This window comes from Saccoglossus kowalevskii, chromosome 14 (assembly GCF_978046115.1).
Source record: "Saccoglossus kowalevskii chromosome 14, keSacKowa6.1, whole genome shotgun sequence".
NCBI lineage: Eukaryota > Metazoa > Hemichordata > Enteropneusta > Harrimaniidae > Saccoglossus > Saccoglossus kowalevskii.
In genome coordinates this window covers 13,376,816-13,389,693 of record NC_140654.1, presented here as the reverse complement: position 1 = coordinate 13,389,693, position 12,878 = coordinate 13,376,816, and the positions used below count along the sequence as shown (strand labels likewise).

Here is a 12,878-nt window from a genome sequence, read left to right as displayed (position 1 = left end):
AAACAAACAAAAATCACATCTATTGTCACTTTAAAAGTTGATGCTAAAATTGCCTATCTGTCTGCTTTCGAATTCAAATTCATTGTCACATCCATATTATGATATCTTTTCATTATTGCCGTCATCATGCACTCCATTGTCATTCATTTCATTTCAGTAATTAGCAAAAGACATGTTGCGTATACAACAATTCATAATTATATGTTTTCAGTAAAATGATCCAAGACCTATGCATAAATAATTTACATAAATCTGCATATGATTTGCATACATGCTACTAACTTAAATTATTACATATATTTGCATTTGATTAATTAACGTATCATCGTTTGCATAAGTATAAATTTCATTTACATATAATTCACATACATATGATTACTTACAAATGTTTGCATAAATCTGCATATCATTTGCATATATTTAAATAATATGTGGGTAACATTTACATATTGTCTGTTGGCCTTGGATCTGGGTTAACCTTCATGTCCAGCCATATGTAACTGTGTCATTCACCAAGTCTAGTACTAGAACTAGCATAGTATAGAAATAGATTGCACTATTATTATAGAGTAGTTGCCAAATGTTTTTTATGCGTTTTCCAAAATGGGTAATGTTGATGATATTACTGAAATCTACGCACATGTACATTACTGGGAACAGCTGGTTGGTTATTAGACCCACTGGAAGTTGCTGATTTTCTGCAATGGGACTTTGCTGCTGAAATGAGGATGGAATTATATTCACATCCTTTACTATCTTGATGACCTACTGTGATATTATGCAGAAAAGGCGATAAACTGGCAATAAAATGGTGTCGTCAAGTTCAGAGCTATACTTACTTTATGTTAATTTATAACAAGGTTTAACTTTCAGATCGCAGACTAGATCAAATAACCATCCACACAGTATGTGTGTTCTGGTTCAAATTGAGAACAATTTGGACTTCCGTGTACGCTGTAATCTCATTGTCAAACATACATGTCTGAAAACCTCTATGTGTATATCGACATGAGTATTTTACTAAATCTTAAAAAGAACATTGCGCATTAATTGTGTGAGAGAAAACTGTAAAACTTTTAATGTCGAGAGAGGTAGATTTGTGTGTTTTTCGCAAGTCGGGCAAAATGAAGAAATTTTAACATTTTGCTGTAGCGACTGATCCATTGTATGTTTCCACAACATTCACGGCCATTCTTCAAACGAAAGTGTCTTTCTTACTTTCATGAAATTTCATCCACATTCACAAGCATCCAATTGATAAAATTTGTATTTGCAAGTTCAACAGTTATCATAACTTGTTTAAAAAAAATGTTCGTCGTCATACAGTGTTTATTGTAGTAATGTTGCTGTATACCTCTGGTAGGTAAACCGAACCAAATTTGGCAATTGGTAGAGTTATCTTTTAAAATGAAAACCCAAATTCTGACCACCGTGTTTATTTCTGTAGGTTATTATCAATATTCATCGGCAAGCTGGTGGCCTGGGAATCAGCATAGCTGGTGGCAAAGGGTCAACACCATTCAAAGGAGATGACGAGGTGAGTGTGATAGCTGGCAATAGAGGGCGCTGTTTATAATGCCAGTGCTTGTTCTCTTGAGGGATGATAATGCTAGCGAGTTTATTGCATTGCGTTGTATCTTATATGGGCATCGTGGCGTTTACAGCGTGTGTGAAGTGCATTGTTTGTTTGTTTACAAACAACCGAATATGTGCTCTCTCTGTGATGACTGGTACTGTAAAATGACTAATTTTCACTGGGTTTAAATTTCACTGATTTACCATTTCAGGCATATTCAGTGGGTTTTAAATTCACGGTTTTGTCATTTAGATAATGTGTTCTATGCTAAATTTCACATATTCACTGTGTTTTAATTTAGCGCATTTTTCCATTCAGCGAAATAAGCTAAATTAAAACCCAGTGAATAATTACCCCCTTTACAGTACTTCACTCAACTCTTTGTTATCCTGACAAATGAACATCACATGACTGGACTGTGAATGACATGAATTTTGTTCCTGCTTTGTTATTGGGAATGAAACTAATCGTGATGTGAATTTTCATTTTTGGAATTTAATCAGTGTACTCATGTACGGTGAATAGCATAGCATAGTTATGTGTCCTGTTACCTGAATGTGAAACTTTACTGTAACTGCCAGAGTACTGTTGACAGTGATCAGTACACTGTTATCAGATACACTCGAGTCAAAGTTAGTGTTGGTTAAGTACACAATAACCATCATTAACAACATTGGATCAGATTTTACCTGCAAAATACAAAAATTTCAAACCCACACTTATCATATATTTTGAGTATTTCCTAATTTTAGTTTTATTTATTCTCGTCTTTAGAGTATATTTATATCCAGAGTTGCCGAAGATGGTCCCGCAGCTAAAGCTGGTGTGAGGATGGGAGATAAACTGATTTCTGTGAGTATGACTTGAAAAATTTATTCATATGCTGTTCAATTTAACAAACGGATAAACCAAGCTGAATTACTGCTTTCTTGTTTGTGTTTCACTGATTAAACAATTAATGCCAGAAAAACCTTTTCACTAATAGACTTTCTCACCCAAATTTTTCGGCACTTTATTTAGCTCTGCTGTTGACTTTGTCGAGCAGAGCTTATATGAGTGATTGTCCATCGTCTGGCATCCGTCGTCCGTGTAAACTTTTTACTTTTTTGACTTCTTCTTGAAAACTACAAGCATCAATGCTTTGATACTTGGTGTATATGTACCTCTAATTTTGGTGAATATTTTTGTAATTTTTAGTAAAAAGCGCCGTTTTCGAATTCTTATTGAAAACAGCAAGTCCGATTGCTTTGATACGATACATATTGTTCATTTTCTGATGATATCTTCAGTTCTTTAATTGAAATGTACATTGCTAACAGCGGAGCTATCTCAGCTATCTATTTTCTTCATTATTTCTGGGAATTAACCCTAATTTTGGAATTAAACAGTCAAAATTTGAGTAAATTTTCATTTTTTACTCAAAATATTTCGCTATTTTTGTCCCAATTGTCTGAAGGAAAGTGCAGACTGTATAAACATGACTATTTTGTGGATTGGTGGTGTAAAGGTTAAGATATTTTGACAGTTCAAATAGTATTTGTGAAAACATGCATGTTGCATGTTATGTTAAAGTAAAGGATGTGTTTAACCTTTTATTATGATTGTTATTTTTCAGGTAAATAATGTAAATTTGTTAAATGCCGACCATCTGATTGCTGTTGATGCACTTCGAAAGAGTGGTAACACCGTCAGAATGGCTGTGTCTCGGGAAGTTTACACACCCTCTGAAGAACCGGTGAGTCTAGCGACATTAGTTTATTCAAGTTTTACCGTAATCAATAACTTTAATGTTAGACAAGTATTTTTCCAGAGTACATTGGAAGTACAGCAGAAAAATACTATGAACGAGAGTGCTACAGATAAAGTTTCCTCCTCTCGTATATCGTATAGCCGCAGCACAGCTTTTGTCAAATTCAGAGTCTAAATTTGAATATTTTAAAATTATGTGATAAATATAAAGTATATATTAAGCTAAAATAAGTTAAAGTTACAGAAACAGTGAGAATGAAATTGTTTGTCGAAAAACTGCACTTTTGAATGGATTGGTGTTGGTCATGGTCATAAGTAAGTCGGATATTAATGATACGGATGTAAATTTATGCATCCTCCATTGAGTCTATGTTATGAAGCAAAGTCTAACTGATCGGGATGTTTTTTGTTCAACTTGTAGCCACCTGTTGAGAAAAAAAGTCAAGTTTCATTTGCACCGGAACCAGAGGTGCAGGTTGTAATGGACGTGAGTTATTTTACAAATTATCTGCACCATCCGTTGTAGAAATGTTAGAATTCAGAAAGTGTTTTGAAAAACTAACGGCATATTTGCATATGAAGTTTTATTTTAGTCATGACAAAAATTTGACTATGGTTGATTTAAATATTTAATTATTCACTAAATTTTAATTTAGTTTTTACTGATAAGTGAAATTTTAATTAGATCCATGTAAAAAATGTCAAATTACAATAAAACAAAGTTTTTAAGTAGAAAATTTTTGAATTTAAAATTTGAATTGCCAGTGAAATATAAATGCTTTTACAGTAACTTAGTTTACTTGTGCCTGTTGATCATTTTCTCTCTGATAAATTAATACTCTTACTTCATACTCATATTTTGTTATATAAGTTTGTGTTTCTTGTCCTCAATCTATATTGTTCTGCTCAAACACGATTTAAATTTTTTAATTTTTGTCAAATAAATATTTGTTACCTGAATTCCAGATTTAATAAGGTAATCAATCAATCAAGACAAAGTCACAGGATTAATTAAAAGTAATATCTAAATAATCTTTATGTTATTTTTCTAGAAATTAACCATCACGCTGAATCGTGATGAGAAAGGTGGTTTGGGTTTCAGTATTGCTGGAGGCACTGGATCAACGCCGTTCAGGGGAAATGATGAAGTAAGTGATATCAAGTTAGAGTAGTAACTGGAATATATTGTTACCGTAATAAAGTATCATAGGTCAACATTGTTAAGACATTTACTAATTTAATTTACTTTACATCTAATGTTAATTTACTCGTCTTGAAATGAAATGAAAACATCCCAATCCACCAATACTTTTTTGTCATAGTAGTGGTAACATTTCTGTCATCCAGTATCGTTGTCATCGTAAGCTTTCTTGTAGGCACGATAACTCCTTTAATATTTAGTCAATTGCTATTAAACTTGTATATATCTGTAGATATAGTTGGCCTGTATAGATTTCAGAGTTGATCTTCCAAAAATGTATTTTTGGTGATTTTTGAAGTGTATATAATATCTGTTGGGGAACTTCATAGTGTAGAGTGTTTGGCCTTTGCATGTGGAAGATTAGGAGTTCAAATCTCATTGCTAAGCCAGCCAAGCAGTTGTGTTACAGCAAAGTGCAGAATTGGTATTCACAAACTGTCGGTCAAATTCGTGACAGAGCAAGCCCTAATATTTGCTGTAAGGAGATGATTCTAATGATGAGACACGGGTTCTTTAACTGTTACATTAAATACATTTATGATTATTTTGAGTGTAAATGAGACACGCATGTGATTGTAGTAACGCTATATTGGTAACTCGGATGAATCTTATTTCTGGTATTCACGTTTCTGCGGCCATCCTGACACATTTGCGATTATTTTGTGAATGAATCTTATTTCTGGTATTCACGTTTCTGCGGCCATCCTTACACATTTGCGATTATTTTGTGAATGAATCTTATTTCTGGTATTCACGTTTCTGCGGCCATCCTTACACATTTGCGATTATTTTGTGAATGAATCTTATTTCTGGTATTCACGTTTCTGCGGCCATCCTTACACATTTGCGATTATTTTGTGAATGAATCTTATTTCTGGTATTCACGTTTCTGCGGCCATCCTTACACATTTGCGATTATTTTGTGAATGAATCTTATTTCTGGTATTCACGTTTCTGCGGCCATCCTTACACATTTGCGATTATTTTGTGAATGAATCTTATTTATTTTTGTTTCTGCAGGCTATCTATATATCAAGAATTGCAGAAGGTGGTAAAGCTGACACTGAGGGCATACTTCAAATAGGAGACAAAATAATTGCAGTAAGTATAGCCTAACTGATTGCTTGTTACATTTCTATTTCCAGTTCATCAGTGTCCAATCATTCTCACAGTTCTCCAATGTTCGACATTTTTCCAAATAAGGGCATGATGTTGTTTTCTTCCTGCTTGTGTAAACATGCAGCTATATTTCTCAGATATGCTTGGAAATGGCTCATTACGCGCATTTATATATGCCTCTCTTTCCAACCATAAAAACCATAATGTGTTTAGATCTTTACTAGAAATCATAATTGGGTACATCTAAGTCAGATCTGATATGTACTACTGTAAAATACTTTATTTTAGCTGGAATTAAGTTTCGCTGAAAAGACATTTTGAGTGTTTTGTATGGAATTTATTTTCACTGATTTTTGACAAGTTAAATGTAAAATATAGGGAAAAAGCTATATTCGCTGGATTTTATTTTTACTGAATCATTCCTTCAGCGAAAATAAGTTCCAAGCGAAAATAAAGTATTCTACAGTATGCCCTTTTGCAAAAATTGCCACTTTGACTGTGAAATAAAATGACAGGTATAAACAACGTTGTTCACGGTGATAACTTTGTTTTGTAGACGCAAACTGCTAAGCAAAAGACAAGATAGCTATGTTTGACAAAACCATAGATGTTTCCATTGTTAATGCGGGAGGGTTGTCACCTGTGCACGTGTGGGAATTGAGTCTCAAGCGACGATAACACACGCTAAAAACGCAAAGGCTCATGGGCAGACGCTTGTTTGTAAACAATGACATGCTATGGCCATCTGACGCATATGCAGGTGACAACTCCCCCCGCTTTAAAATAAGTAATTTTTAAATTTTTTTAGTTTTTCCAAATATGTTAATCTAATTCCAAGCAATCACTATGAAAGTTGTGGTGTCCAGTGCATGAAACTGTCGATTTTTTTTTTTAAATCGGAGCAATTTTCTCAATTTCTTGTGATAGATCAATTCCGTTGATGTGACCGATGCCAGGCACGATCAAGTCGTTTCCTTACTGACATCATCAAATCAAATATCGTTGACGATATTGAGGGAGTCTGTTGAAGTCAAAGAACCCGAAATTCAAGGTGAGTTATTGTCTTGTGTGGTTTGTGCAGTCTTGCTGACATGACGGCTCATTATGTATGCATCCTTATACATTACGTTAATGTTGTGAACCTAATTTATTACATAATCCTTCCCAACATGCAGCGCTTTCGCATTTATACATGCTTTATATAGCTGTTAACTTTAATCTTTTCACTACCGGACTTTCTCGGCCAAATTTTTTTGCACATCGCCCCAGCTGAAAAATTGTTAATTGATCGGTTGATTTACTGTTCCACCACCAGAGGTTCTTACCCTAATTTTTCTGCACTATTTTCTTATATATTCTTCAAATGAACTCTTAGTTTGGAGCCAACAGACAAAATTTGAGTCAATTTTCAGTTTTTACACAAAAAATTGGGCTTTTTTTGTCTTTTTGTGACAAAGTGCAGACTATAAATAAAATTTGTAATGAAAAGAGGGAACCATTTTCTGTGGTATGTGTAATGTTTGTGAGTCAATAAAGACAAACACTGTTGCAACACGTGTGGCCACGTCCAAGCTTTATTCCAGACTGCCCGTACTCCCAAAATCTACGGACTCCCCAGCACAATTGTCATTCATAACATACTACAATGAACTACTGACTCCCTAGCATAATTGTCATTCTTAATATATTACAGTATGCAACATTTCTATGCAGTAAACATGCAATTGCATGAGCTTAGCTAAACATTTATATATATTGATGATTGTGCTTGATCATCATATGTTGATGTTCTTTTTTCGTTTACCATTAATATTATTGTTTCCCCACCAGTTAAACAATCACAACCAGTTGAGGTTGCCATGGTGAATCATATCGAAAATGGTGATGATGAGGAAGAGGAGGACGAGGAGGATGAAGATGAGAAACCTGAGACGCCAGTTTTCGAAGAAGAGGTAATCTTATCGCTCCCACTGCAAGAATATTTTCTGACAACGTATCTTTGCAAACGCTAATGATGAGTCCGCGAACTGTCTTTCTGTGGTGATCAGCTTTATTTTTCAATGTTTTATTTTACTCACGCAGGAGGTTGTGTTAGTTCGACAAGGCGGTCCACTTGGGTTAAGTATCGTTGGCGGTAGCGACCACTCAAGTCATCCGTTCGGTCAAGATGAGCCAGGAATATTTATATCAAAGGTATGAAACATCAACCGTGTATTTTTTTTCTCACAGATGACTGATCTGTTTTCTGCTTTGTTTAGATTTGCACATTGACACATTTTGTCTTGTGTAGATTTATCTGTTCATAATTATTTACATTTCAACATTTTCAGAGAATTTTTTTCAACTATTATGTGAACCTGTAGCAAAGTTTAGCAGGATTTTTTTAACAGTAGCTTGGGGAGCTCATTTTTGCAATTCTTGTTGTGTGACGTCGGCCATCTTGAAAAGCATAATACATACACATGTACCTGTTAATTTTGAACATGTGACTTTTCAACTTTCAAATGCACTTTGTTCTGCTTAAATTACAAAACAATGTTGGAAGATAATTATTGGCCGTTATTCACGGAGAGTCAAGCCTGTCATTCTGTGTACTTTTTTGAAACCGATTGTATGTAAATGTAGTTCTATGTTTGCTTACCGTATTTACTCTATTAGATGCGCTTATAAATCCAAAAAACACATATGCTGTGTAGTGAGTCATCAATATATTACTTACTTTGACCACAGAAACAACTTTGGGCAACTAATACTGTAAAATACTTTATTTTAGCTGGAATTAATTTTCACTGAAAAGACTTTTTTGGTGTTTCATATAGAATTTATTTTCACTGAGTTGAATGTAAAATATAGGAAAAAAAGTATTTTCGCTGGATTTAATTTCACTGAATCATTCCTTCAGCGAAAATAGCGAAAATTATTATGCAGAAGCTTATTGTTTAAGTATTTTACAGTAGAGCAAATACAGTATTTTTCAATAAAAATTTCTCTTTCTGCTATTTCCTACTGTACCTGTAACAGTGTGATTATACATTTTTTTTTTATCAACAGATTGTGCCTGATGGTGCTGCTGCTAAGACGCCACTCAGGATAGGCGACAGAATACTTGAGGTAAGTAAATTTACTTTTAGAAATATTCATCAGAAATATTCATATTTGGATCATTTTAACGCATCAACTGCTGAGGTCTTTATTCTGTGAAATATTATGAAAGTTTGCTTTGACGTTCAGAGGGTTGATTAAGTTTGTCATTGCATACCAAGATAATAATTATGATTGGCTGGCTCCTAAAAATAAAATATAACATAAAAATGTTGAATTGTTGTTGTTTTTGTTTACTAGGTGAATAACAAAGATATGAGGGCAGCGACACATCAGTTTGCCGTGTCCGCACTGCTCGAGAACAGACAAAGGATAGTGTTGCGAGTAAGACACGACCCACCACCGGAAGGACTAGAGGTAAAATGCGCTTTGCTCTATACTATTGCTGAATTGCCATATTTGTAACAAGTTTTATATTTTAAAAACATATAAATAGCTAAATACAAGGCATGGTAGATATGGACGCATTGCATAACTTGAGCAGACACTCCCGTATGGCATATTTTCGGTTTCTTTGTCATGTTAGAGTAATATACTAGTACGAGGACAAACAATCTTAGAAGACTATTCTGACTAGAAATTTTGTTTCAATGCATAGTACTACAAATGTGAATGATAATGAATGCTTGTTTATTTCTATAGGAAGTGTATATTCACAAGACTCCAGGCGACAAATTAGGAATTAGTATCCGTGGCGGCAGTAAAGGTCACCCTGGCAACAGTAAAGGTCACCCTGGCAACCCATTAGACAAGAGTGACGAGGGTATCTTTATATCAAAGGTAGTTACTATACCTTTCCAATCATTTGTGCTCAATAACAGCAAAGTGTTTCTGTGATCACGGAAATGACAGAGTGTTCATGATGTTAATGTATATTGCTCAAATAGACTGTGACTGATCATGAAGTTTTTTAGAACATAGCAAATCTTTTTTTTTTTATTGGTGAACGACCCATATACCATAAACCATTTATATTCAGTGACATTTGATTTCACTATTTCGATGTATTGAGCAATTTCACTGGGTTTTAATTTCACAAACTTGGCAGGGAAACAATGAGTTCTGATGTTATGTTCACATGGATTACACGTATCAGCAAAGATGAAGAAAGCTAGTCAATAATGAATGCGTTTAGAGTATCAAAACTGCATTGATGATATGAACAGTGTTAACTTTCTATACGATAAACTCTCGACATGCGCTGGAGTAAATATCTGCTTGACCTTTGTGACCTTTGTAGAGTCAGCTGCGCATATGCAGTACATACACGTACTTGTCATCTCTTGCGTTTCTATAGTAACGAAGTAACAAACCATTTTCCCATATTGTTGATTTTGTACTTTATTGAACAATGTCACACATGTACATCACTGCGGGAAAGTGCAAATAATCGTTTTACATGATTCGCTGGATGCCAGTGATGCAAAAAAAAAAAATAGTGTCTTCTGTTTTGAGCAGCATGATCATGCATGCATTTTACCGTTCGCAGGTCAATTCACAGGGAGCTGCAGGCCGAGACGGACGATTGAAAGTAGGAATGAGAATTTTAGAGGTAAGAAACAATTACTAATTCAGTTTTCTTATGAGCTGAGCGTGACCAAACGACCTGAACATTACCATGTGACCTAAATGCTATCATGTGACCCAAACACAAATGACATTATCTTAACATTACCATGTGACCTGAATGCTATCATGTGACCCAAACACAAATGACATTATCTTATGACTTCTTAAATCAATTTGCAGGTGAATAATCAAAGTTTACTCGGTGCCACACACGCAGAAGCTGTTCGTTCACTTCGCAGTGCAGGAGAGAAACTTATTGTTTTAGTATGTGATGGGTATGATCCCATCAAAGTCGCTGAGTTACACGGTACTGCTGGAGTCATTTCCAACCCATTAACAACCAGAACAAGCCAAGAAAGTATATGCTCAATAGACAGAGACACATCACAGGAAGATCTCCACGTTATGAAACAGGTAAGTTTGGTTTTGCTTCACCCTCCTCTCTCTTTTCATGCATGAAAATATCTCTGATGTCCATCCACTGTTATGCTAGCTGTTCTCCTGCACAAAAAATAGGATGACCCATCCTCTTTCAAGAGATATTTCTTCACTCAAATGAATAAGGTTTGCTCCAACCTACTCTCAGACATTCCATTTACTGTTCTTCTGCTGATTGACCCATCCTATTTCTTTCTTTACTCGGACAAAAAGTGGTTCTCTTGGCCATCTGCCGGCAAAATTATTCGCAATCTCTCAACTGAAATGCATCACACGTACAACATTGCAAGAAAAGGGAATTCATGTTATGTTAAGACTCTGCAAAAACTAAAATGAAATTTCCTCCAAGACAAGATCATTCATTTGAGCTTGCGGAATATTTCCAGGAATTCTGTAAAAATTATTAAGAAATACACAAAATTCAAGTATTACTATCGTCACAAACTGAATTATTTGCTTGTTTCTTGCCTATTATAACTGGTAATGCTTATCATTGTTCAAGGCTTGATACAACGTGCAGACTCGACGGCCGTAGTGCATTATACTGGCTATAACGCTTGGAGTGTCATTTTTTGGACCCCAATGTTTTAATATGAATATTTGCATGTACTGAGCACCACCTTGACTGAGAACATTTAGTGGAAACTCTTTTTTTGAATGCATTTATTTTTATTTTTATTTTCTCATTTGTAGCCGTTCATTTGACTGGGTTTGCATGTTGTTATTTTCTGGCATTGGGGGCAAATATTATCATACTGAATCATTTGATTTTTTTTGCTTTGAGTGAGCAAGCCTCAATAATGCAAACACTTGTACAAGAATAAATATCTTGCGTATGTGGAGACGTCACTTTGGACAATATTAAAAACAAAACTGTCAGTAGCCATGATATATTTTTATGTCCATGTGATTGCCCAGGTGTGAAGTAAGCAAAGCAATTTTTTTGACACCATGATTTCTTTTTCATTCACCATGAATAAATCGTTAATGATATCTTTTTTTTCCAACCAACTTGATGACGAGAAACGTGCAAAGAATTTCATTCACACATTATGCAAACTCCAATTCTGTGTAGGTCAAGTTTTCAAATATTTTGGCTGTTTCATCTGCTTAAGGTACCAGTGTATACATGTATATTTAAGTTAAAGCAAGAAAAATGAACACGAAAGACAAATATTTGTTATTTTTGGGAGTCGGAATTCGCCACGAATACCATGAAATTATCGCCGACATGAGAAATTGACGTTGTAATAGTTCCACTCAGTATAGAATACAAATTGTTTAAATTACAGTCTGTCCCTGGTCCATATTTTTCATAGAATTAGACAAAATAAAAATCTAAGTTTTGACACACAGGATAAACCCCTGATCAGTTTTTGTGTTTTGATAATTTTTGAACATTCGCAAGACGAAATGTCAGAAAACCCCAGTCTACTACAAAATGTCGTGATTTTCCCATACTCCCATATTTGCAAAGTTGCGAACTTTTATATACAGAAAACTAATCACGGCTGCTCCAAATTTGTTTTTCCTATCCACAGCCAAGCATTTATTTGCATGCTGTTTCTTTCCTCCAGAAATCGAGTTGGAAAGGTGGCGGCGCCATGGCCAGGCTTATAATCATGATGATTATGTTCACTACAGTAACAGCTACATGGCTCCTGGTACTGGCCAAAATTATAAATGACATTTTTTAAATATTTTTTCAGCATGTGCTAGGTGTCAGTGAATTGGGGCTTGTTCAGTGATATTTGTCTTGCATGTGATGTTGCAAAGTTTTTATTTACTTTTTAGCTCACGCTGTATTTTCACTCTAGAGCACACTCTCATTTCCAATATGGCTTTAATACACCATGCACTTCAGCCATCTTTACTTGGAATCATGGGATAGAGGTGAAAGGTTGTAATTTGCATGTATAATTGATAATTTGCATGCTATTCTATAAATAGGATGCTGACTTCCAGAGGGAGGTGTCTGCTACTTGGGAAAGAGAAGATCTCAAAAAATTGGTAAGAGCTGTCTTTTCTCTTTAGCTTTTGGAAGTATTCAGGGTTTTCTGGAAAGCATTTTGAAAATAAAAAAATAAAGTTTTCATGGAAAATGGGAAAGAAGAATTTTTTAAA

General features: G+C 34.7%; 1 protein-coding gene across 5 annotated transcripts in view; it reads left to right on the top strand.

Annotated features, from left to right (window-relative positions):
- LOC100370729 (protein scribble homolog) overlaps nucleotides 1–12,878 on the top strand; it is a 111,501-nt gene that overhangs the window by 76,958 nt on the left and 21,665 nt on the right. For all 5 annotated transcript variants that reach the window (XM_085507931.1, XM_085507933.1, XM_085507934.1 and 2 more), the window contains 15 exons: nucleotides 1,448–1,537; nucleotides 2,351–2,428; nucleotides 3,192–3,311; nucleotides 3,747–3,812; nucleotides 4,378–4,473; nucleotides 5,547–5,627; nucleotides 6,573–6,696; nucleotides 7,476–7,597; nucleotides 7,728–7,838; nucleotides 8,697–8,756; nucleotides 8,988–9,104; nucleotides 9,390–9,527; nucleotides 10,237–10,299; nucleotides 10,497–10,730; nucleotides 12,705–12,764. In XM_085507931.1, the coding sequence (XP_085364057.1) occupies nucleotides 1,448–1,537; nucleotides 2,351–2,428; nucleotides 3,192–3,311; nucleotides 3,747–3,812; nucleotides 4,378–4,473; nucleotides 5,547–5,627; nucleotides 6,573–6,696; nucleotides 7,476–7,597; nucleotides 7,728–7,838; nucleotides 8,697–8,756; nucleotides 8,988–9,104; nucleotides 9,390–9,527; nucleotides 10,237–10,299; nucleotides 10,497–10,730; nucleotides 12,705–12,764 (1,560 nt within the window). The remainder of the gene's footprint in view (nucleotides 1–1,447; nucleotides 1,538–2,350; nucleotides 2,429–3,191; nucleotides 3,312–3,746; nucleotides 3,813–4,377; nucleotides 4,474–5,546; nucleotides 5,628–6,572; nucleotides 6,697–7,475; nucleotides 7,598–7,727; nucleotides 7,839–8,696; nucleotides 8,757–8,987; nucleotides 9,105–9,389; nucleotides 9,528–10,236; nucleotides 10,300–10,496; nucleotides 10,731–12,704; nucleotides 12,765–12,878) is intronic.